This window comes from Cyclospora cayetanensis, unplaced genomic scaffold (genome assembly GCF_002999335.1).
Source record: "Cyclospora cayetanensis isolate NF1_C8 unplaced genomic scaffold, CcayRef3 CcayRef3_contig_33, whole genome shotgun sequence".
Taxonomy (NCBI): Eukaryota; Apicomplexa; class Conoidasida; order Eucoccidiorida; family Eimeriidae; genus Cyclospora; species Cyclospora cayetanensis.
In genome coordinates, this window is record NW_020312292.1 from 183,908 (window position 1) to 208,883 (window position 24,976).

Below are 24,976 nucleotides of genomic sequence, written 5' to 3' on the forward strand. Positions count from 1 at the left end.
ACAAAATTCAGTTTCTGCTTGCCGAGACTACCTGAAAAGGCGGCACAAAAGCCTAATTTCCAGCAGAAACGATTTAGCGGGGGTGGTATATTGCTACGAAAATTTGATTGGTAGCTTTTGTACGTTACTGTCGTCTTAGCTCTCCGCTATTAGAGGGAAGTCCATACACCTGGGGGATGGCTGCTGCCGTTACCCCTGATGCCACAAGGTCATACTTTCCACTGAACTTTATCATTGCGTACTTCCAGTCGGCCTTAAATAAAGCTTGTTTCAGTTCTAATGACAGATATATCCAAATGAGAGGAGCTCCCGCTCTGTCTGGAGTGGTGCTATTGCTGCTGCACTTTTCGGCAGCTGGTTCCACCATGAAGTCCAAAGGCCCAGATATATGCAAACAAGGGCATCGCGGAGTTCTTTTTCATATGCGAGACCACAGCGATCTGTCTAAAGGCTGCAAGGTTACAGTCGTGCTGAAGAAAAACTGTCTGAAGCTCCTCAGGTGCCTCAACACGAATTTGCCACGATTGTTGACAGAATTTACACAGTAGTGCGTCAGAGGGAATAAAGAATACAAAAAGATAGACTTGGGTCAGTTTGATTGCTTTTATCCTGTACCATTTCAAGCTACTAACCCAATATCCGTTTCAGAAGCTATTGAAACTCCAATTCACATCGTGCCAAACGACCAAACTTGCATCGCAGTCAAGCATGCTCAAGAGAAGCCCGATATACTCTGGTGAGCATGACAAGATCTAAACCCCTTCAATCTTTCAAAAAGCCAAATTGATGATCGTGAACCTTATAGCTGCGATAATACAAGCTGCCGGGATGAGTGGGTGAGCAATAGCTGCACATGGAAGGAGTGTACAAGCGCAAAACCGTTCTTCTCAGTGGACCATGATCACGAAGCAGATTCTGTGTCTGCACCAAGGAGCGATGAGGAATGAAGTAGCTGGTGATCCACCAGTAGAGGTTGAGCAAAGAGAAGTGCGTTTCTTGTTTAAGCAATAAGACCCCAACTCATGGCGTGTTGCAACACAGGTCCTGGAAAAGGTCATTGAGGAGCCCGAAAAGGGGGGAATAACCATTCATATTGACAAGGTGAAACATGTTCTGACTTTCCAAAACGCACAGCGTGCGCGTATTTCTTTTCTTAGGGCCAAATGCCAAAGGAACCAACTCTCGCAATTCATCCGCGCTTCCAACGCGTGCGCAAGAAAAAGTTCATAAATTCGTCGAGTTGATTTGCTACACTATTCAGCGAACTAGCTCGCAAGCGTTTGCGTTACAAACATTCAAAAAAGAGCAATAGGGCCTTTCTGCGTCTATAGCTTTCCATGGGGAACTTTCTATTCCAGTGACCGCTACTGCTCCACCGCATTGCTTCCCGCCAGCGGATCCTCTAGGGAAAGGTTATCCCACGCTTGATCCCCTATTTCCGCTTTGAATCCAAATGCATTCGCCCTGGCTGCAGAGGCACTCCAAGGCACTGCATGAATTACTCTGATTTCCTCCGAAAGTTGGCGATCTGCCCCTCACCGAGATTGGTACTTGTCCACGTTCGGGATCCTAAAGGTGTTCTGCGCCTCCACAAAACTTCCACCAATGCTTTTTGCAACTTGCTGCGGTTTCCCTCAAGGGTAATGGTCATCGTGTATTGCAGAATATTGATCCAGGTTTGTTTGGGTCTCACGAACACGCCATGAGCAGCTCGCTGCACCAGGTTTTTCATGGGGCATGTGCCTCATCACGCATCAGCATTTATCCTCAACAAAGCCATAAGCTTTTTCTGAGCACCTCCTGTAGACTCGGCTGACATAGAAGACCAGAGCCCTCGTCGGCACATTGCCAGATGACTGGCATATATCAGGCATCTAGGCTATAGGCCACTCTCAATAACGAACCAAAAGTACACTTGGGACGTCGAATTTTCAAAAAGATGGTGCTACACAGCAGAAGTTGAGAAGGAGGGGTGGGCGAAAGATGGGGGTAGAAGAAGAATGGCTGGAAAGACACGATTTTTGTCAGTGATATCAGTCATGATTGTAACGGCATCGCTTCGAGTATGCGAAACAAATCGGCTTTTACTTTCAACTCGCAATTCGAGTTGTTTTACCTGCGATGTTGGCTAACTCTGGGTTCATGAATAATTGACGAGGAAGATTCACTCTGCCGGGAAGCTGACGCAACACGAAGAGTGGATACGGGGAAGACCAAAATGCGTACAAAAAATTACATTGTGATGCGCCATGCACTATTGTACTCTACATTGTTCATCATAAAAAACGAATGTAACATGTGTCGTGCCAGGCGGCACACGGATTTCGCCAAGTACGCATGAAGCCCGTCACATGCGGTGTTCTTTGGGCGATGAAGAAACCTGCAACCAAATGCAGTGTTAGGGATCAAATGCAAAGCATGATATTTGCTGCAAAGCCGTGAGACCTCTGTTCCTAGGTCGAATTGCCGTGACACCTGCTTGGTATTGGAGGCACGGTGCAAGTTTGTACCGCATTAGCGCTAAAGCAGGTTTGCAGCTAGCGAGGGAGATAGCAGCTTCTGCTTGTGACTTCCGCTTCGGACTGCAGGAGCCCTATTCTGTACACTTAGAGGCCCCGGGAGTACTTGAATGGTGCGAAGAGCGCGAGTGTATACGCTTTTCTGGCTCGTTGCACAAAAAGTACGCTCCTACGGGTCTCTTGCCCCACTGAAACGTGAGAGGGAGTTCGGTTAAGCAGGCACCAAAGCGCGTGCAGGCTTGCCCCTGCTAGCTCCATGCCTCCTGGATTTGAACCAGGCAGGACTGCAGCGTTTCAAAGCCCATTTCCACTGCGAATTCCTGTGCGGTGTTGACAAAGTCTCTGAGGAGGCAAACACAAGCACCCGACACGGAAGCTTGCCCTTAAAGAGTCGTCCAGAGAGCAAATGTGCCACATGCTCCCGGGCGTAGGACTCTCTGAAGCTCACTGGCAAACACAAATGCGGCGGCGCGATCACACCGGTTCGACCGATTTGACTTACTCCCAAGTCTTTGGACTCAGACGTGCCTTGAAGGGCTTCCCACACCTGGAGTCACATCCATGTCAACAGCAGCACGCATGCACAAGGCACAAGCCACGCCGCAATCCACCCCGAATATGCCGCGCGTCTGTGTCTAGTGAAGGCTGCCCACAGCGACCTCGGGAACTCTGCACCCCAAATGCGTCAGCGTACTTGCATTTATCCCGAAGATGACTCACGCAGACGGCTTGGCAGCCAATACAGTACAGATCTTGCGCCTGCAGGACACACCCCGACGCGCGGACGCGTGCCATTCAGAAAAACGCAAGAAGGAGACAATCCGTCACGACGGCTCGGGAGAATTTGCAGCTTCCAGAGAAAGCCCTACACCGCGCAGTGCCCACCAGGAAGGCGTAATGCAATTCTTGCAGACCGCGGAGAAGATGCGCTTCAAGCACAGCGTCCTCCAGAGGGGCACTGCACGAAGGGCACTTGCTGCATACAGCCCGAGCACCGGCGGCGCACCCTCCGTATACACCAGCTTTCCTAATCGTGAGACGTGTAAAATGCCCTTTCGGTGAAACTCGAAAACCTCGCATCATTTATACACCTACTCTGCCCTGACAGCTCGCTGCATGCGCGTCCTGAAACACCAGCTGTTTTGGAGGCCCCTTATCGCCACCTCAAGAAACGAACGGAAACATCCCTCAGCACCGTTGAAAAAGAATCCCCCCCCTTCCTCCTCCCCACTCACCGCCCTTCACCCCCTCTCAAAAAGTTAAAACCCGAAAAACCGTAAACGCAAAAAACTTTGAACTCAAAAAACTTTGAACCCGCGACGCTAGGAGCGTGAGAAGCGTGTGCTGAGCAACGCCCGCTGCTCTCACCAAATTTTGATGGCAATCGCTTCGTGATCCTCTGTCTCTCCCGATTCTTCGTGCAATGCAGAGACGAGATCGACGTCTTGCACAGAGCCGCAGGCGCCACACTGCACATCTCTTACCCACAGACTATGGAGGGGGGGCTGCCACTGTGTGTCCAGGCCCTCCTCTTCTCCGGCAATCAGATACAACTCGTGCCGCCGCTCCTGAAGCGCAGAAAAGGGCAGTGTGCCACAAAAGGACGAAGGAATATACACGGGGGTTCAGCCAGATCTTGGCAAAGCTACCTACGTGCGCTGAGAGACAGACAGAGAGAGAGAGCGCGAGACAGGCCGCCCCTCCCAACTCCACCTTCCCCCATCGAGACGAAGCAGCAGGAGCAGTGAATGCGCAAAGACACTATATTCACACACACACGGCAGGCATCACTCAGGGAGCCGAGACGCGAAGCTGTAGCCTCGAAAGCTAGCGACATCGCAGGTTGTGGCCTGTGGGATGTTAGTGGAGGGTTCGTATTTCAGGGGAGGACCCACCGCAAGAGCCTCTGCCCAGCTCTGTTGCGTGAAATCAATGTTTTTATCTAGTTCCATGAGGCGACAAATAAACCGAACGGCGACGAAACGCCAAGACGAAGAGAGACAGCGAGAACCGAGGTGGGGAGGAAACTCTAAGGATCTGCGCACAGAACATGGCCAACAGAGGGCCCCCAGGAAGTCACCTTAGAGGCGCATGACAGAGAGAGATATTGACAGAGAGAGAGCGAGAGAGATATTGACAGAGATGGACAGAGCGAGATACCTACCTACCTACATACATACATACATACAACAAACGGAATGACAGCAGGAAAGACAGAGCTGGGGGTTGCGATGCACAGACAGACAGCCAGGCAAGCAGCAGCAAGAGCCGGAGGACTGTGCAGAAAGACCGTGCCATGAAATATGCAAGAAGGCCATTCTAAATGCGAGAAATGCAAAACGCGCTCACCTGAACGAGAGTTCTTTGCTTTGCCGCACGGCGCTGGCGGTTCCGTATTCTGAACAGATCAGACACATACCGCACACCTGACAGAGTAGATCATCCAAAACTCGACACGCAACTGTATTACTCATGAAACTCGAAAATACACGGAAGCCGAGTCGTTATGGTACGGTTTTAGTGCAGAGCTCGACATGGAGCTCCAGTAGACATGAAACTCGACATGGAGCACGACATGAAACTTTAATAGATGCGAAATTCAAATAGACATGAAAGTTGAGTAGATATGAAAACTGAGGCCTTAAATGCTCAGCGCGGTTCTGCGCTTCGTTAGAGCCTCGAGGACAAAGGAGTGCCGCAACGACACAAGGCGTTACTTTCTTTTCTACACCCCCTCCCTCTCTCTCCCTCATGGTCTATTTTTCTGCACTTCCTCTCCCCCCTAGCCGCCGAACACAGCGTTTTCGGAGGTATATCCCTACTCCGTATGAGTTCAACGGGGTCTCGGATGTAGTGCTTGAGCTTATCGAAGAAGGTTTTCGCTTTTTTTGGTTTGAAACACTCTCGAGAATCAGCGCAGTTTTCCTTGGAGTCCATGAGGCATCCCGCATCTTCTCCAGGCGCGAACCAGAGCCGCACCGCGAGCTCGGATAGTTTGAGAGCGATTTCGCCTTTTGAAAGCATCATGAGGCCGCTGCTGGGCAGGCTGCCTCCGCTTTCACTGGGCAAGAAATCGTCGGCATACGCACTGAGCTGATGCAAGAGTTGCAAAAGCGGCAGCTGAAGCGCTCTGTCGATGCTCGCTCGCAGAAGACAAGCCAGTGGCTCCGGCAGACAGCGCAGGCCTCCAAGCCGATCGCAGACACCCTCGCACTCCTCCTCATTCTCCCCCTCCCCACCAGAGGCGCTGCCGTAGCCACTTTTCGAGCTGCTTCCTTCCAGAGGCACGAACTCCCTGTATCCTACCCAGTCTATGTCGTCCAGCTGCAGCACCGCCACGTAGCTGTCCTTCGGAGCCACAACAAGCGAATCGAAGAGAGGGTGCTGATGCAGCTGCTGCAGCGTCTGCTGCAGCGTCTGCTGCGCTGCTGCTGCAGCAACCACCCGAGTCGACACGATTACACCGCGCAAGTTCGCGGAGATGATCTCCAAGTTTGAGCCGCTCGAAAGCTCCTTCAGCAACAACGCGAGGTACAACTCGGCGTGTCGTTGCACCTGTTGACACGTATACATACATATACATATACATATACTTACACATACACACATATACGTATACATACAGCAATAACTGCCGCAGCCAGCAGGCTCTTCTGCTTCTTAGCACCTACAAGGCTGGCCTTCCCCCTCTCTCCCCAAGCGTTCCCAGTGCCTCATCAAGCATATATGGAGAGAAGCAGCATGGAGGACAGGGCAGCGCACCTTGATTTTCAGGGCTGGATCAAAGAGGAGGGCCCCTCGATCACAAATCCACGAATAAAACGATGCCGGAATATGCTGTAGCAAACGAAGGGCAGCTCCCTGAGGCTCATCCCCTATGGCTCTTGATGCACCCCCACCCTGCTCCAACAGATACAGGCAGGCGAAGAGGCGCTGCAGTGCAAAGCCTAAGACCTAAAGCGCAAAAAGCAGCAAACGGTCGCACATTCAAAGAAGTAAAGAGCCGCAAAATATCCTAAAGGGGATAGGGACTTACGACGCAACACACAAATTGAGGCGCTGGGCAGCTGAGAGCCTCGATTCATTCATTCATGCATTTATTCCATTCATGCATTTATTCCATTCATGCATTTATTCCATTCATGCATTTATTTCATTCATGCATTCATTTCATTCATGCATTCATTTCATTCATGCATTTATTTCATTCATGCATTCATTTCATTCATGCACTTATTTTATTCATACCTTTATTTATCCATTCATTCATACATTTACACATTTATGCACACATCCATTTACTCATTCATTCACACATTTATGGACACATCCACCTATCCATTCATTCATACATGCATCGATTTATTCATGCATTTATAAATCCATCCATTTTTCCATTCATTCACACATTTATGCACACATCCATTTATCCATTCATTCGCACATTTATGCATTCATCCATTTGTCTATCCATTCATGAATTCCTTTATTCAAGACGAATGGAGGGTCAAATCGAGGGGCGACTGAAAGAACGTACCCTGAAGGCCGCAGGAGAAAACTGCGTGGGGGAGTTGAAGCCACCCAGTGCCTTGTCTGCTGCAGGCAGTGCCTCTGCTGCTGCTGTTTCTGCTGCTGCGCCTTCTGCTTCCGGTGCAGTTGTCGCGGCAGCCAGCGTATCCGCTTCGCGTCGAAGCCAATCAGAGGCTCCGAGAAACTCCGGGTCCACTTTTTCCGCGAGGCGCACGCTGTTGAAAATAAGCTGCGCGTATACACCCCATTGTGTTTCAAGCCTCCCTTCAGCCTCAGGTTTGTGGAGAACACGCTCCGCACGCCGGATTACAGACAGAGACAGACAGACAAAAAAAATAGACAGAGACAGACAGGCAGGCAAAGAAACACATACACACACATACAGACACATACACAGACAGACACATACACACAGACACACACATACAGACATACACACATACATACAGACATACACACTTACATACAGACATACACATACACACAGACACATACACACACATACAGATAGCCCTAGGAAGAAAGAGGTTATAGCAGGAAGTCATTGGTGTTGCGTAGGAGGCAACAGGATGTGGTCCAAGAGGCGCACCGAGTCGCCGAGAGAGAGGGCGTAGCATATTGCTCTGTAGATCCCAGGATTCGCGAAGGATGTTTTGCGTTCGCTTAAATCGAAGTCTTCATACGCTGAGGCTCCCAAAGAAGAGCACCCCAAGTCTGGCTCCTTCTCGCGAAGGCACAGGCCGGCGTCTTTGCTGCTCGTGCTGCTGCCTCCCCACAGAATGCCGCGTTGCGCTCTCAGAATTTGCGCGTAAAAACTGTCATAGAGGAAGCGGAAGGTCTCCCGGGGCCCCCGGGGGCCCCCCAAGGGGGGAGGCAGAGGGCTGCCTCCTTCAGCGCTTCCAGCTCTACCTCCAGAGGTCTCTATATCCAGAAAAGCCTCAGCGGCAGAACCCGCAGAGGCGTCTTTTGAGAAGGCGATTCCACGGAGCACAAAGCCCAACGGGCAGCACAGCGTGCGAGAGAGCCACAGCGAAGCGTCGTACAGCTGGCACTGCTGCAGCAGCAGCGTCTGAGACTCCCGAACGGCTAACCTGCAGCAACACACAGGCAGCAGCAAAACGAGACGTAGCGAAAAGACATCTAAGCCGTTGGTCTAGGTCCTGCTGCCCTCTTTCTTTATCCCCTTCCTCCCCCCTTTCTCCCCCCGTTATAAACCCTCCCTCCTTCCCTCGAGCATGCACGGATGCATGCGTCAGAGAGGGCAGCGGCTGTAGAAAGCAGGGCACCCCTTCCTGCAGCAGCCCTCTTCGTGAGGCAGTGTGCTCACAACTCCCCGTCTGGCAGTAAAGCTGCGCGCCTGTGTGTTTTTTGTGCCGCGAGGAAAGCCCTCCAGCACGCCAAGAGAGGGCTTATCTAGGAACCCACTCTGCAAAGGATGTTCGCGATAGCCGCGTCAATCTGCGAGGCACTTGCTCCCAGGAGATGATAGGCAGTGTCAGCTGCGGTCCGCGGGAAGGCGTTCGACTCGCCAAAGGCGCACTTGCCCATTCGCCAAGCTCGTTGAGAGGCAGCGTCGACACGAGCAACACCATGTACTTCTTCAGGGGGGCCCCCCCCTGCTGCTGCTGTTGCTGCTGCTGTTGCTGCTTCTGGAATAAATACTCCTCGAGGGCCTTAAGGGTTTGAGCAACGTCCTTCTTTTGAGCGCGCGCGACTGCCGCTGCTGTTGCTGCACTGCTGCTGCTGCTGCTGCCTGTGCTGCTGCTGCAGAAGAAGCGGCAGGGTGCCCCCTGTAAGGAGAAAGACTCCCCGAAAGCCTTCAACTCGGAGGCAGCCGTTGTCTGCCACACGCCAGCAGGCAAGTCTCTCCAGCTATTGTCGAACGTCCTCCGGCTGCTACTCCTACTCGTGCTGCTGCTGCTGCTGCTGCTGCTGCTGCTGCTGCTGCTGCTGCTGCTGTCGTTGGCAGCACTGTCTTCTTCTTCCTCGTCTTCTTGCTCTATTGCGTCTGCAGAGGCCCCCTTCCCATCCTGCTGCCTCTGTTGGTCTGCGTGCTGCTGCAACGCCGCATCGAGGAGCTCCTGCTGAACCCGCCAAGGGCTAAAAGACTCTCTTTCAACGACTCCCCCGACAAAGATGGCAGCTGCAGGCGGAAGCAGCTCTGCCTCGCCACCCCTTTGCGCTTCATAAACGGCACAAAAGATGCCGTCACAGTCATCGCGCGTGTCTAGAGGCCCTTGCGAACGCCGCGCTGCTCCTCCCCCCCGCCGTCGGCAGTGAAACACGTGAACAACGAGGGGAGACACCCCAGAGAAGTAGGCAGGAAGCGTGCTCTTGAGAGGCTTCGCCGTAGAGACCGCAGCAGCCTTCGAAAAGGCCAAAGAAGAGAACGCACCACTCGATTCCACCACTGCATGCAAAGGCAACACGCAACACGCATACATACATACATACTTACTTACAAGATTTTTTTCTCTCTATCTATATATCTATTTCTCTCTCTCTATCGATCTATCATTCTCGCATTTTCGCATTCTATCATTCTCTATCATGCCCAGACTCTCTCTCTCACACAGGCGCTCACGACGTTCTGTCCCTAAATCATGAGGCACATTGCTCAAAGGGAGCACAGAAGACTTTGAAAGATCAGAACCGAGGAAGGGAGATGATACATGCTGAAGCTTCAAAAATCACCATTCGTTAGATCCGTTGTGTGGGTTTCCATGACGTGCCCAGTCCTCGAAAGGAACGCGAAGTCAAGGGGCAACTGCAAAACAAGAATGCCAGAGGGTGCAGAGGGCTTCTAAGTCATTGTTGTTGCTTTTGTGCTCTCAGGCGTTGCGATTAAGACTCTCACCACGTCATAAAAGCACCCTAGCCAAGCGCTGACGGCAGGTGTTGTGTGTGTGCGTGAGTATATGTATGTGTGCGTTTCGGTGTGTATTTACATTTGTATATATGTATATGTATATATACGTATGTATGTATATATCTACTTATTTATGCATATATATACTTGTTTATGCATATATGTATGCTTATTTATGTATATATATGCTTATTTATGCGTGTACATGAATGTATATATATACATGTGTGTGTGTGTGTGTATGCATGCATGCATGCATGCATGTACGCATGTGTGTGTCTACCGCCGTGCATTGCGTCTTACATGTCTCTCGAAGAATCCGGCGGCTCTTTGGTGGAAGGACGCTGCCAAGCTCTGCTTTTGTTCAATGAAAACTTTCTCCTTCAGCGAGAGCTCTGCGAGATGGAGTTGTTGCAAGCCGCGAGGGAGCAAGTACCTGCCCGTCAGGGAGCGAATTCTTATGCCTCCGCAGTTGCTGCCAGCGATGGAGTCGGTGGTGGCTATGACTGGGGTGATGCAGTTTGCATATAGCTGTCGATAAATTTGCATCGGCACTGAGAAGAAGCGCGTAGACTTGGGGGTCGTAAATCGAAGGGTAAAAGATCCAGGATCCTAGAGGAATTCAGCAGAGAAACAGAACAACAAATAGAGGGCAAAACCAACATGAAACCCCCACAACATAAAGAACAAAAGGTGAAAAACATGCAACATAAGAAATATACAGCATGAAAAACTCAAAACATAAAAATTCACACAGTATAAGAAATACACAAGACAAAAAGCACAACAGAAAAAGCCCCGAAACAGGAAACAGCACAAAACAAAAAACACACAACAAAAAGCTACAAAATAAAGAACGAACAACACGACACAAAAAACACACACACCATTAAAAACACAACACAGACAACATAAAACCCTCATAAAACAAGGGTGTTTAGCTGATACTGCCACGCGCAGTCCATCGCGTTGCATCTAGGGAGGGGGAAAAGTGGTGTCTAGCGCAGCATGGAAGGTTCATAGGAGATCCACAAACACATCTTCCCCGTGGCGTAGAACGACGCGTAGAACGTGAGGCTTTGGACGCATTTTCTTGCTTGCGGCTTACCTCAGAGTCTCTGAAGAAATCAAGAACCTCCCATCGATTGGTGAGAAGCGTGCTGAAATCCTCAGCAGTTAGCCGAGCTCTCCGCATAAGCGTCTCTGCAGCCGCCAGAGTAGCCTTATTCGCAGTCTTGAAATAAGCAGAGGCTGCTAGCGAACGTGACACAGCTCCAGAAGGCGCTCTGCAGCCACGTAGTAGCTCCTGCAGCATCCGCAGCAGAGAGAAAAAAGAAGAAAATGCTATCTCACAGTCTTCCCTTAGGCTGGCATTGCCCATGACTCTCTGCCAGACCCTGCACGCGGCTTCCCACGACGACGCAGCGCTCATTATCCTACAGCGCTGTTGCATGTCTTCTGCCAAGAAAATGCAGCTTTAAAATGGCAAGATATGTAAGCAGGTATGTGTAGATCAGGTCTTTAGTTCATTAGTGCATTAGATCAATGAATAATTCATTAGATCATTGGATAGTTCATTAGATCAATGGATGGTTCATTAGATCGATGGATAGTCTATCGGTTCATTCGCTAGTTCATTAGATCATTGAATAGTTCATTAGATCATTGGATAGTTTATTAGCTCATTGGATAGTTCATTCGCGCGCTTGATGAATCGTTTAACATGAAGCTAACTTGACGCAGAGCCTAAGAGAACATTTATTTTTTCCTCCAAATTCCGTGAACAGCTGGAGAGGGAGGGGGGAAAATCCCCTGTCGAGGTTCTGCACCAGACACTGGCAGTAGGGCAGCTCGCCACTGACCTCTCGAATTTCCTTCCATCGCATCCGTTGAGAAGCAATCCACTTGTTGAAATCTGTTTTGTAGAGCTGAGCCTCGACTTTGCGTTGTTGTTGCAGCTTCCTTTGGAGTTCTAGATGCCGCTGTCGAGCAGCAGCAGCAGCAGAAACAGCAGAAACATCTGGATCGCCTGCTGCTGCAACATTGCGATCGTTGCAGGAGACGGTCTTCTGCTGCTGCTGCATCTGTCTCTCCTGTTGCTGCTGCCGGTGCATCTGTCTCTCCTGCTCCTGCTGTTGCTTCTGTTTCATCTGATAGACGGGTTTAAAGAAAGCTTCCAGCTTCTGTTGGCGCTCGTCGTTGGCTGCCTGTTGCTTCCGTAGCCACTGAGGCACCTCCACGCCTGGCAGAGGGTTGGTGATGCCTTGTCGAATCGCAGGGATGCAGATGAGCTTTTGCAGCTGCACATCCATCCTCTCGCCGTAGTATTTCCAGTCGACTACTTGCTTGAAGTCGTTCGCAATGAGGGCTGCATCAGAAGCAGAAACTCCCATCCACTTCTGCACGTAATGCAGTCGTGTGCGTTCAGAAGCCTGTAGCAGCTGGACAGGGATGGCACGGGCAGTTTTCTCTGCTCCTGGCGGAAGTGCAACAACGAGATATTGCGTTGAAACAGGTGCTTCGCTCAAATACGTTTCGTTCTGCAGCAAGTCCGCTAATCGCCTTGCCGTTGTTATGCTCATGCTTTTCGCGAGCGTCTGCTGCTGCACGCTCTTCCCCAGAACCTTCCGCGCAAGCAGCAGTCGTTGCAGATCGGCTTCCGTCTTCAAAGGAGCGCCTCTAGAACTAATTAAATGCCGATATTTCTCTCCCACCGCAGCTGCCAAGGCATAGGCCTCCTCCTTTGAGGAACCACGCATAAACACTGGAAACAGCTCCTGCTGAAACTGACGAATCAGCTCCAGCTCACCACGCCGCTTCAACTCAAAGCCCTTCAACTCGGCAATCCGATTCTCAGAGCCATACACCACATACCTTAAAAAAGAACATACACACACACACCAACACAAGCAAGTAAGCAAGCAAGCAAGCAAGCAAGTAAGTAAGCAAGTAAGCAAGTAGGCAAGCAAGCAAGCAAGCAAGCAAGTAAGCAAGCAAGCAAGTAACCAAGCAAACCCTGAGAAGACGCAAAGAAGAACGACAACAACGCGATTATCGATAGATCGCCTCCTCCTGGAGGGGCATCTCGTACCATACCCAAAGGAAAAAAATGCGGCAGTCAACAAAAGGGCCCCCAAGGCAGAACACAACCTCATACGAGACTAAAATACTACAGATATCTATAGGTATACAAGTTTATATAGATATCTATATTCATATATACATATATATTTATATATATGTATTTATATATACATATATATATTTATATATACATATATATATACGAACGCACACGACAGACACGGATGCCGGACAGAGAAGACGCGCGAGTAGCAGTAACGCAACAAGATTAAAAAAATACTCGCTAAAAAAGGCACTTTTGCGCCATTCGCGCAGAATGCAGGAAAAAGGTTTTTTTCGCCTTCCCCTTCTCCCGCTTTCCCCCCCTCCAGGAGAGGAGGACCTCTTCCTCAAAGACGCAGCGCGTTTGCAGGGAGCGCCAAGTAAGTCTTAGGGGGAAAAGGGGAGATGGATCGCAGCAGAAAAATGCAGCAAGCAGCACGTTCTCTTCTTGACGCACCGCTTCTTAAGGAGGGAGTCCGTTTTCTCGCTGGCAGGCAAAAGCATGCCTTTCCATGGCCCATCGAGTTCAAAGAAAACTTCGTTTTTAACTTTGCGCGTAAACTGCCGCGTCTTGGCGTCGAATGAGAGAAACTGAGGGTTCTGGAAGCGCTCATAGACGAGGCTATTCAAAATCCACGTCGGATATTCAAACCGTAAATTTCTTTTGGCAGCTCTTTCCTTGCCGCCGCTGCCGTCAGAACCCTCCTTCAAAGTAAAAGCATACTCCAGCGGAAACTGCTCGGGAAGAAGACACCATATTCCGTCCGTGTCCAGCTCTACAGTCATCCCCACGCCGTCCACCAACTCCCTACACATCCAAACGCACACAGTGCACATTGTGTATTCGATGCTTCTATCTTCATACATAATATATATAGGCACTTCTTTATACATATAGATGCATCTGTACATCTACATTTGTGTCTACATACACACATCTATATGTATGTACGCATCTATACGTATGTACACATGCATATGTATATACACATCCATATAAATACACCCATATATACACATACATGCACATATATTTACATATACATACATGCATACATTTACATATATATATATACACGTGTACAAAGAACCACAGACAGAATTTGTCTTGAAACTCGCTGACTCCTCTCTGCTGAGAATCGTATGTAGGCGGTGGTGCCCCTTACTTCAACGAAGAGGGAAGAGAGAAAAACACATTTGGAGGCCTGCCTATCCAGCTCCTTTCTCCTCCACGAAATAAACAAACAAACAACGAAACCAACGACTCATGCATGCAACGGTTCAATACCCATAGGGGGCCCCAGCGACCATTTGCGGTGTACAGACAGTGCGCAGGTGCCCGGCAGGCAGCGCACCGCCGCAGTAATTTGTATGACAAAAACATTTTTCATAGAGTCGCTTACACACACAAACATATATTCATCCATCCAGACGCGAAGTTGCACATTCACACACACATACACATATTAGCACGCACATTCACACACATACACACTTAGACATGCACATACACACACCTTCACACACATACACTCATTTACAGACACATACACACACATTCACACACATAAATACGCATTCACATACATACACATTCACATACATACATATTCACACACATAAATACGCATTCACATACATACATATTCACACACATTCACACATATACATACACATTCACATACACTCCTTTGCAGATACATACACACACATTCACACACATACACACATAGATACACATACACTCTTATACATGCATATACACACACGTACACTCCTTTGCATACACATATTCACACACATACCCCCCTACATTCCCACCTTCGCACACATAGTGTTAGCCATAGAGCGCGTCCTAATAAGACAGAACTTGCACCTTACTTGGCAGCCTGAATAATGTCTGCCCCCATCTTAGTAACTGCAGCCCCCATCTCCATAGAGAACCAACGGGCTCCTGGCCTTTTGACGTAGCCGTAAAATGAGTTCAAGATACACTTGTGAGCTAATTGTAGCGAGTCGTTCAGCAGCACCATGTCCTACACCACTCGCAACAACACTAATATTAAAACGAAATTTCAAAACATCGCATTTGGCAGCGCCTCCCCGTCGGATGGGCCTCTCCTGCGCATCTCCGATACATTTCGCGAATACATCGGCACCTTCCGCAAGCTCTCATAATTCGCACTAGTTGGTTCTGGTTGCTTTCCTGCCACCACTTTCAGAGCAGTGCCCCCCCTTAAGGCTTACTGCCGCCTCCTTTTTTTCCTGAAAGGATCCTCCATGAGCCTCCAGCTGCTCTTTCTTCCTCTCCGCCTCCTTTAGCCGCTTCTTGAAGACGTATCTTCGATCACGGAAAGCGCGCACTGTCTCGACGTAAAAAGGGTTCTCCCTCTGACACACGATCGCTTCCTCATCCGCCTCCTGACAACGCAATGGCCGCAAAAATGCATATACACAAATATACACATATACATACACAAATACACATACATATTCATACACATACACAAATACACATGCACATATACACATACATATTCATACAAAAATACATACATACACATACACACACATACACACAAAATAGCCTCAGTGCCACAAGCCCCAACAAAACTATGAAGCTCTCAATCACCCGCATGCCGCATGCATCGTTCGCATGTGTTTTAAGTCGTCTCAGCTGAGGACGGCGGCTATACTCCTCCAGGTTTGTTTGCATGTACGCGCATGCCCACGATCAAGCGCATCTGTTTTCTAAAAAGGTGTGTCTTCCTAGAATAGCTAGCTAGCTACCTAGGCAGGCAGGTAGCTAGCTAGGTAGCTAGGTAGCTAGCTAGGCAGGCAGGTCGTCACCCTACGTGAAAGCCTTCAAGCCACCGTCAACAAAGCGGCCATCTCCCTCCTTGGCTGCCAATAAAGGAAAGAGTTTTTGCCGTGCACCTGCCTTGAAGCAACAACGCTTCCAGCATCTTTCCCAACCCTCTATCCGTCTCTCCCTTTCCTTCCATCTCTCTCCTTTTCTCTTTCTCTTTCCCTCTATATCTATCTCTCTCTCCCTTTCCTTCCATCTGTCTCCCTTTCTCTTTCCCTCTATATAGATAAATATATATATACATCTCTCTCTCCCTTTCTTTCTCTTTCCCTCTACATATATATCCGTCTCTCTATCTCCCTCTCCCTTTCCTTCCATCTGTCTCCCTTTCTCTTTCTCTCTCTATATATGTCTCTCGTTCCCCTTCCAACATACCTTTTGTATTTTCGTCTTCTTGTGCGCTTTTTGCGAATACTTTTTCGCGGCTTTTAGGAGCGCCATGTATTTCTGCTTGTCTGTCAACTCCGTCCACGACTTGAGGCTTGCAGTATCTCCCTTCCCAATTCGATCTCCTCCCTCGAAGGCGTTGTCTTCTTCCTCCTCCCCGCCGCTGCTACTGCCACTTCCAGTGCTGTCAGCTGCTTCATGAGACTCGCCTTGAGAACCTTGGGGCGGCTCTGAGGCAAACTGCGATCGACTGCTCGTCTTCCAGCTGCCTCTGCCCTTCCCCGTCCTAACCTCCGCTGCAGGCTGATGCATGCGCGTCTGCAAATCCTGCTGAAGCGCAAGAATAGTGCCCTTCTCGGCGGGGCTTATTTCCAGCTTCCGCCTCCAAGGAAGAAATCGCTGGCATTCAGACGCTGCACAAAAGACACAGCGCTCGAGGCAACAATCTGCAGCAGATAGCGACAAAAAATCCGTATTTATAGTTGCCAATATGCAGCGAACCATCTTCTAGCCTGAAACAGCTAAAGACGAGGTTGTAAGTTGGTGCATGCACGAAAAGTAGAACGTCAACAGGAGTGCAGCAAAGAGAGAGAGAGTGAGCTAAAGAGAGAGACATATATATATATATATATATATATATGCAGAGAGAGAAAAAGAGAGCGAGAGAAATATGCAAAGCGGAAGACAGATGTACAGAAAGAAAGGGAGAAAATGAGCAAAGGCAAGAAATATGCGGAGAGAACAAGAAAGAAAGATGCAGAGGGAATGAGAGAGATAGAGAGAGAAAGAAATGTGCAGAGAGAACGAGAAAGAAAGATGCAGAAAGAAGGGCGGATTGCGCATCGAGAGACAAAAGACAGAGGAATGCAATGAAGGCGCTTGTTTTTCTGTTCTGACGCACCGTATTCATACCAAGGGCAATCTCTACATTGCTGTTTTGTTTTGATAGCTGGTGGCTGGAGGCGTTGCGAGAGGATAATATTGGGATACATCGCAGCAACATCGAGATGCAGCAGCAGGGGAAAGGCCTTGAGCGAGGGGCTGTCTCGGAGCATCTCGAGTCGCTGCCGTATGTCGTTTACGTTTTCTTCCCAGTTCACAAAAGAGGCAGGCGATAGAGGAGTCTCCTTAGCTTCTGAATCGAGCCATAGACCCAACACGGAGTCAAGAGACTGCAGCAGATCGTCATATGCGCGTGGCTTCAACGAGAAAACCTCCTTAAGATCACTTCTGTAGCTGTAGACATGCGTATGCACAACAATCACTCTTCATCTCATGCCTGTTCAAGTTCAAGTCTTGTCAGAACACCGCAGCCCTCCTCCTGTCCAGAGAGACGAAAAGAGAGGGAATAAAAAGAGAAAGTGAGAGGAAAAGAAAGAGGAAACGAGAGAAAATAAAAAGAGAAAGTGAGAGGAAAAGAAAGGGAAAGTGAGAGGAAAAGAAAGAGAAAGTGAGACAGGCCAGGATGAGACTCTTTTGTACTGTGTTCATGTGTATATGTATATGCATATGTGTATATATATTTATATATGTATGCACGTGTATATATATATATATATGGCTGTGTGCCTGGCAGCTATGCTATGCTGTGATATTCTATGCTATGCTCTGCGTACATTCCGCATTTGAGAGATTCTACCCTGCCTCCAACGTAGCTGTCTTCGAGAATGAGGTGCAGCTTTTGCGTCTCTGGATGTCTCCAATACTTCATGAGCTCCGGTTTGTGTTTGTTTGGGAAGAGAACACTGCCAGCGAAAGCTTCTGCCATCAACAAACTCTCGCAGAGGGTCCCACTACCTTGTCTAAGAACCATCTCGGGCTGCACAGCGAGCGAGAGAAACAGCAGCTTTGTCGAGTTTGAGCGAGGTAGGAAAGCAGCAGCAACAGCAGCAGCAGCAGCAGTAGCAGCTTCTTTCCCCCCTGCCTCCCCTCCCTGTTCTTTTCCCTGCCGGTCGAGCTGAGCGAGCAAGACTTCGACCAGCGCATTCTACGGAAGTTAAAGGCAATGCAGATTAGCGCAACAGCTGCCATAAACGGCAGCGTGGGGGAGGGATGGGGGAGGAAGAAGGGAGAGGATGGGGGAGGCAGTTGTTGCAACTTTGCATCATGAGCGTGCGTCGTGGCTTACATTCATGGGGATAATGGAGCTCATAGCAAGCACAAATGAATGAATGAATTGTTCGTACAACAAATACGTGGCCACGGCATCTGAAACCGAATACACTGCAAGACGCTGCGGATCTGAAGAAGCTAAAGGCACCTGCGTAGGGAATGCAAAGATACACAGAGCGAGATACCCGGCTATAAATATAACACGTGTACATATATATATATATTCTTTCCATACATATAATATGTATCAATAGAACATGCAAGATCCGCTTCCAGAGGCGTAGCGTATGGGGGGTTTCAAAGAACACCAGAAAAAGCTGAATTCGAATGTTGAATTATTTACACGAGGATCAAGAAGAGACGACGATACACACACGCGCGCATCCAGTGATATACGCAACACATGGCATATATATATATATATTAGAGGTTTGCTTAAAGACAGAATGCGGTGGCTGTAGAGAGAGAGTGGAACAAGGTGGAAGGGGGCAGCGCTTCATCGACAGAGAGACGACACATTTAGTATGGGCACCACACGAAACGGCTGGCTAATAATTTGTGCGAGGCTATACACAGAAAATAAAGATTTTACACAAGAGAGAGCATGCACACAGGTATATTTGTGTGTATGTATGCATATAGGTATTATGTTTGTATACGATGTGTGAGAAGGTTAGAAGGAAAGAAGATAGGTAAGAAGGTATGCGCGCGTAGTATACCATATCTTCGGCGTCTACTTCCACCGGATTGAAGCGCAGTTTTGCTTTGCAGACGGCCTTGAGCGTGCGGGACCCCTGAAAAGAAGGAAAGAGGCAGGAAGTGTAGCAGCATGCAGAAAAAAAGGAGAAGGATGCAGCGCCAGCAGGGAGGCTACGTAGTCTACTGGTCGGGTGTACCTTGACGGATCTACTTATGTGTGTATTTACACAGAAATATATCATGCACTTAGATTAGCAGGCACTGCATTGGCGAATCGTGCTGAAGTGATGCAGATATATACATCGAGAGAAAGAAAGAGACAGAGAGAAAGAGAGAGAGAGAAAAGAACGACCAAGGGGAAAAGCAGTGTTGTAACTGCAGAAAGCTGCCTCCTTCTACAGCGTGACAGACGGCAGTATCCAAGCAAGCGAAGCATGCATTGATACTGCCGTCTGTTCTGTCGTCTGAGGGAAGTTTCTCCACAAATGTGCTGCAGCGTCCCCTCCGGAGAAGACTGGCATTTCAACAGACAGACAGAAGCTGGAACGGCAGCACCAAAGCCTTCAAGGCCCTATGAATTCGCTTTCTCTCCTCTGTTTTTTCTCTCTCTTTTCTGATTCTTCTTCCTTTCTCTCTTTTCTGTTTCTCTCTCTCCCTTTCTCGCTCGGCACCCGCGCGAGCGAGCGAAAGGCTTCCCGTGCAGCCCACACACCTGAGGAAGATAAGAGTCTCTTTCTACCCATTTGAAGCAGTCTAAATGAATGAGAGGGCCAGCACCAACAATTGCATCGTCAGGAGGTCCAACCATGAGGCCTAAAGATCCCGAAAGATTGAGGCCGTTCAGCTGAAGCAGACAAGGGCAGAACAAGAAACACGAAACAAGGGGACTTAGTTTCAGAAAATCTGTGCGGCTGCACAAGGGCAAAAGAAGCAGCAGGTACAGCAGCTGAAGAAGCAGATACTGCAGCAGAAGCAGCAAATACATCAGCAGTAGCAAATACAGCAGCAGAAGCAGCAAATACATCAGCAGTAGCAAATACAGCAGCAGATGCAGCAGCAGAAGCAGCAAATACATCAGCAGTAGCAAATACAGCAGCAGATGCAGCAGCAGAAGCAGCAGTAAATACGGCAGCAGATACATCAGCAGTAGCAAATACGGCAGCAGACGCAGCAGTAAATACGGCAGCAGATACATCAGCAGCAGCAAATACGGCAGCAGATACTGCAGCCTCCACCAAGACGATGGGAGAACCTCCTCAGACCCTCCCTTTCTCCCCTTCTCCCCCCATCCCCCGTGTGTCTGTACAGCGCAGACGTGAAAGATTCTGTGTGTCTCCAGCTGCACCTCCCGAGGCAAAGAAAAAGCTTGATACACGAAAAAGCGCACGGGAAAACGGCAAGACAGCAAATAGAGGCGTGCGGCGTATACCTGAGCCCTTCGGAGTACATAGGGGAGATCGAAAGAATCGCCGTTGTATGTGACGATGACTTGAGGCTGCAGTTTGATCACGTGTGCGATGAAGCGCTTTAAGACGGCTTTTTCATCTGCCTCATTGAAGACAACGAACGGCCCAGGCCCTTTGAATTCGGTCGTGGGAACGAAGGAAAAGGGGGGGATGTTCGCGGAGAGGAAGGAGCGATTTACGAGGAGGTAACCTTGCTGATTGTGCATGTAGGAAATGAGGATGATGGGGTCTGTCTCTTTGTCTGGAAACTTGAGGGGAGCTTTGTAGCATTCGATGTCAAAGGCTAAGATGCCGAGAGGGGCAGAGGCGGAAGTTTCCAGAGGCTCCAGCTGCAAGACACGTGGAGACGGAGGTCGGAGCAGGGAGGAAGTGAAAATTGTGTGGAAGCAGTTAGAAGTCGCTTCATCATGAGGCAGCACTGGGGAGAGGAGAGGGGAGGAAAGGAGGGAGGGGGGGAAAGGAGGGGGGAAGGAAGAAAGTAAAAAAGGAGGAAAGGAAGGGCGCCATGACAGAATAGCTCGCTGCAACAGAGACAGCGGAGAATGCAGCAAGGCGCTGAACAAGACACTGCAAAGCATAAAGAGGCTCTTAGAATCTCACGTGGAGTTCTGCGTGACTGCAGGAAGAAGCGCTGGAACGTGTCAATCGATACCACCTGCCACACCGGATGTTGAGATCAATTGCACACCTGAAGGGCGCAGAGAAGCAGAGATAAATATATATGGATATCGATATATTTATATGTATAAAGACATAGAGCATAGGCTGCACGTCGTTTCATGAAAAAAGTTGGTGCAAAATACAGCGGACAGAAGCGTGGCGTGGTGTGAAGAGGCCACGAGAGGGGGAGGCGTCGGTGGAAGTGCACCTCAAAAAGGGAGAATTATATTATACACAAAAAGAAAAATGAAACAGTTTGAAGATGAGGCGTTGGAAGCAACGGGCGGGTAAGAAACACAGGGGAGGCGGGGATAACAACAAGGTGAAAACAACACACACACAACAGCAGCAGCAGCAGCAATTAGCAGCAAAGCACGAGAAGAAGAAGAGCAGCAGCACTTCCCAGCAAAGCACAAGAAGAAGAACAGCAGCAACAGCAGCAATTAGCAGCAAAGCACAAGAAGAAGAAGAGCAGCAGCACTTACCAGCAAAGCACAAGAAGAAGAACAGCAGCAGCAGCAGCAATTACCAGCAAAGCACAAGAAGAAGAGCAGCAACAGCAGCAGCAGCAGCAATTAGCAGCAAAGCACAAGAAGAAGAAGAGCAGCAGCACTTCCCAGCAAAGCACAAGAAGAAGAAGAACAGCAGCAGCAGCAGCAATTAGCAGCAAAGCACAAGAAGAAGAGCAGCAGCAGGAGCAGCAGCACTTACCAGCAAAGCACGAGAAGAAGAAGAGCAGCAACAGCAGCAGCAGCAATTACCAGCAAAGCACAAGCAGAAGAAGAACAGCAGCAGCAGCAGCAGCAGCAATTACCAGCAAAGATGAGTGAGTGCAAGGAAAGCGTAAACCATACAGATGAATATATACACATGGCGCATGCACGGCAGAGGCGACAGCGGGTTTAAAAATGACTTTTAGATTCTGTAAAAATCGCGAAAGAAAGGCTGCAGCTCGACCAGCTGTTTCAAGCCTAGGAAGCCCCCTGTATACGGCTCTCCTGCAGCAATGAAACAGCCTGCCAACTGACCTTGTTAGATAGACAACGTCTGCTTCGAAGATTTCATCGATCATTTCTGTGGCATCCGCGGCAGCAGAAGGTTCCTTAGCTGCCCCTCCACGACTCCTCGAAGAGGCATCGTTTGCATCTGCCAGCTCTTTCTCCTGCCCCAAAGGGAAGCTGCGCAGGGAGGTGATAGAAGCTTTCGCGAAGGCAGCGGCGTTTTGGCGAACTGAGTCGTGAAAGACACAGAGAAAACGGCAGGAGACAACGTGCATGCCTCTAGAATGGGAAGCACTCTGCACGGAAACGGCTAAATTTATTTTAAGGAGGCATCATGAGGGCAGGAGGAAGCAGCAGCAAGCAGAAGACTTCTCTACAAGCCGCAAGACATGGACCCATCAACGCAGCAAGGCGGCAGAAAGAAGGCCTCATGGCTTTATAGGAGACATACACACACAATAGAGAGAGCAAACGCAGATTAAAACAAACGCAGAGAGACAGAGAGACAAACAGACAGAGACTAGGAGGGGTTTACCAAACAGACAGAGAGAGAAACATGCATACAGAAAAATACAGCTACAAACATACAGAGACAGAGAGAGACACGCAGAGGGGCATGGCAAAAGGTGTCTATAGAAGGGGGTTAAGAAGTTGGCGTCCAGGTGTAGATGTTTGGTTGCATACAAGCGATACGGCATGTGATGCGAACGATGCGTAACGTGCTTGCGGATTAAGAGGCATGCAGAGGTTTTTGCATCTAAGTGATGACTCTCCGGATGTGTGGAGAGGTAGGTGGTACACAGCAGATCGAAGAACACTCTATGTGTATATATACATATATATACATAGAGAGAGGAAGCGAAAGAGAGACAGAGAAAGAGAAGAGACATGTGTGAAGCAGGTGAGAAGGCAGCCCTTCTGCGAGGGTTGCTGTTTCCCTCCTTCTTTCTCTCTTTCTCTCTTTTTTTTTCTCTTTTTTTTCTCCCTTTCCGTAATAGACAGCGCATGTACCTATCCTAGCAAGGTCTTGCTTTGCTTCCACCAGCTCCTTGACGGTAGGGAAAGAGAGGCGGAGGAAATCTCGCTTTCGCTTCAACGATCCGAAGGCATCACAGGAAGTTGCAGGATCACCAGGACCATACCGCGCTAAGTGCGAAGGATCTGAGAGGTCTTCTACAGGCGCTCGAGTCACTTCAACCTGCCAGGCAGATGCGCAGGTGCAAAGACACAGGAAAGCGGGGATGTGCAGGCTGCAGTATATGCGTTGTATGGCCATGCAGCAGAGAGAGGGCACTGCCACACGGAGACAGGCGCAAAAAACACTCAAAAAAAGAGGCATCCTGACGCATGCGTTTAGATGCAGCCTGAAACGCAGGGGCGTGTTCCGTAGCCGCCGCCTCTCGTATAGCGGCATTTTGGCTTTAGCTAGCAGGGGAAAATCGAGCACTTTCTATAAGGCCGAGATATTTTTTTCGCCTTATCAGCAACGGCAAGAAGGGAATGCGGGAGAGCGAAAGAGAGCAGAGAGACAGCCCCTAAGGAAACTTTTTAAGAGGTCAAGAGAGGCATATATATATATATATGTATATATATATATGCATATATATATATGTGTATATATATATATATCCGAGGAACTTTATGAGGGTTATATCGTCTCTCTAAGGCCACAGCGGGCAGTCTGTAGGCTTTCTGGAGAGAGAGAGGCTGCGATTTGGAGGCAAAAAGAACGCACATTGTACTTGCAAAGCCTTTCTCCAAGCGCTGATGCTACAGCCTGCCAATCGTCAGGCCCCTTTCTCCGTAGCGCAACGCAGAAGTGGGGGCGATGCAGCAGGGTAGTCCTAAAGACACCCCCGTCTGCAGCTACAAAGTACAAATTCAAGCCTGGGGAAGCAAAGCAAGCACACTGAGCACAGGAATGCGCAAGAGAGATGAGCGGCAGGCCTCCCCATGACGGAGCAGAGACTTTGCTCGAAGATTCTTCATGAAGGAGGCCATGCGCGAGAAGGCGTGGTAGAAAGGCTGTTCCGCGACGAACAGACTCAGCGCGGCGAAGTGTGAATGCAAAAAGAGAGCTGCTCGTGTGTGTTTGGTGGGAGAGGCGAACCTACCGGAAAAAAGCTGTTTTTTTTCTTTAGACGAGTTTACTTGGGCCGTTGTTTGCGTAATGTTGTATAAATATCCGACCCTCTCACCCTCAGAAGCCCAAACTTCGACGCCAAACTGCCGCTCCAAGACTGTGCGGCCAGGCACTGCACTCGAGCGTTTGTGTGGGAAGAGCGCCTTCTTCCCCTCCGGCAAGGCATCGCGTCTGCTGCTGCATGGCTGCCTGAAGCGGGGAACCCCCGCAGCAGGCAAGCGTGTCGTCCTCTCCTCGGGGGGGGGAGGCGGGGAACATGCAGCAGCGTTGGTGTTGGGAACTGGTGCAGAGGGGGGCCCTCGTGAGAGGGAGTCATCCCCACCAGCCGTGCCACTACTGCCTGCTCTGAGAATCGCACGGCGTTGAACGTAAGGACCCGTTCGCATCTCCTGGCGAGAACGTCGCAAGCCTCCTCGGGAGGCCCCTCCTATGTCCTCCAAATCCGCACTTTCTGCGGTTCCCCAAGCTGCATTGCCTGGGGGCCCACTGGAAGCTCCCTCGGGGGGGCCCCCCCCCGACCTCCCAGCCCGACTGCGGAGGCTCATTGCGTCTGCAACGCCATGCAGTCAGGACGCACGGGGGCCCCTAGAGAGGG

The 24,976-nt window shown here is 49.5% G+C and overlaps 2 protein-coding genes across 2 annotated transcripts; one reads left to right on the forward strand and one right to left on the reverse strand.

The window, feature by feature from the left end:
* The first annotated feature begins 365 nt into the window (after positions 1-365).
* LOC113146486 lies at positions 366-1,497 on the forward strand. Its single transcript, XM_026333960.1, has 9 exons — positions 366-499; positions 557-588; positions 649-736; positions 806-836; positions 892-987; positions 1,042-1,101; positions 1,158-1,208; positions 1,313-1,412; positions 1,475-1,497. The coding sequence occupies exons 1-9, from the start codon at positions 366-368 to the stop codon at positions 1,495-1,497; spliced, it is 615 nt and encodes a 204-aa protein (XP_026189745.1).
* Positions 1,498-2,767: 1,270 nt separating this feature from the next.
* Positions 2,768-24,926, reverse strand: LOC34618916. Its single transcript, XM_026333961.1, has 32 exons — positions 24,390-24,926; positions 23,610-23,663; positions 23,250-23,436; positions 22,266-22,467; positions 21,178-21,265; positions 20,541-20,900; positions 19,824-19,955; positions 19,132-19,206; positions 18,429-18,560; positions 17,917-18,119; positions 17,202-17,536; positions 16,289-16,713; positions 15,292-15,465; positions 14,926-15,080; positions 13,502-13,852; positions 11,748-12,792; positions 11,027-11,221; positions 10,444-10,530; positions 9,744-9,816; positions 9,083-9,459; positions 8,475-8,839; positions 7,639-8,140; positions 7,057-7,278; positions 6,282-6,473; positions 5,342-6,074; positions 4,866-4,917; positions 3,888-4,010; positions 3,654-3,758; positions 3,405-3,546; positions 3,214-3,278; positions 3,022-3,066; positions 2,768-2,861 (listed from the first exon to the last, which is right to left on the reverse strand). The coding sequence occupies exons 1-32, from the start codon at positions 24,924-24,926 to the stop codon at positions 2,768-2,770; spliced, it is 7,827 nt and encodes a 2,608-aa protein (XP_026189746.1).
* Positions 24,927-24,976: the final 50 nt, after the last annotated feature.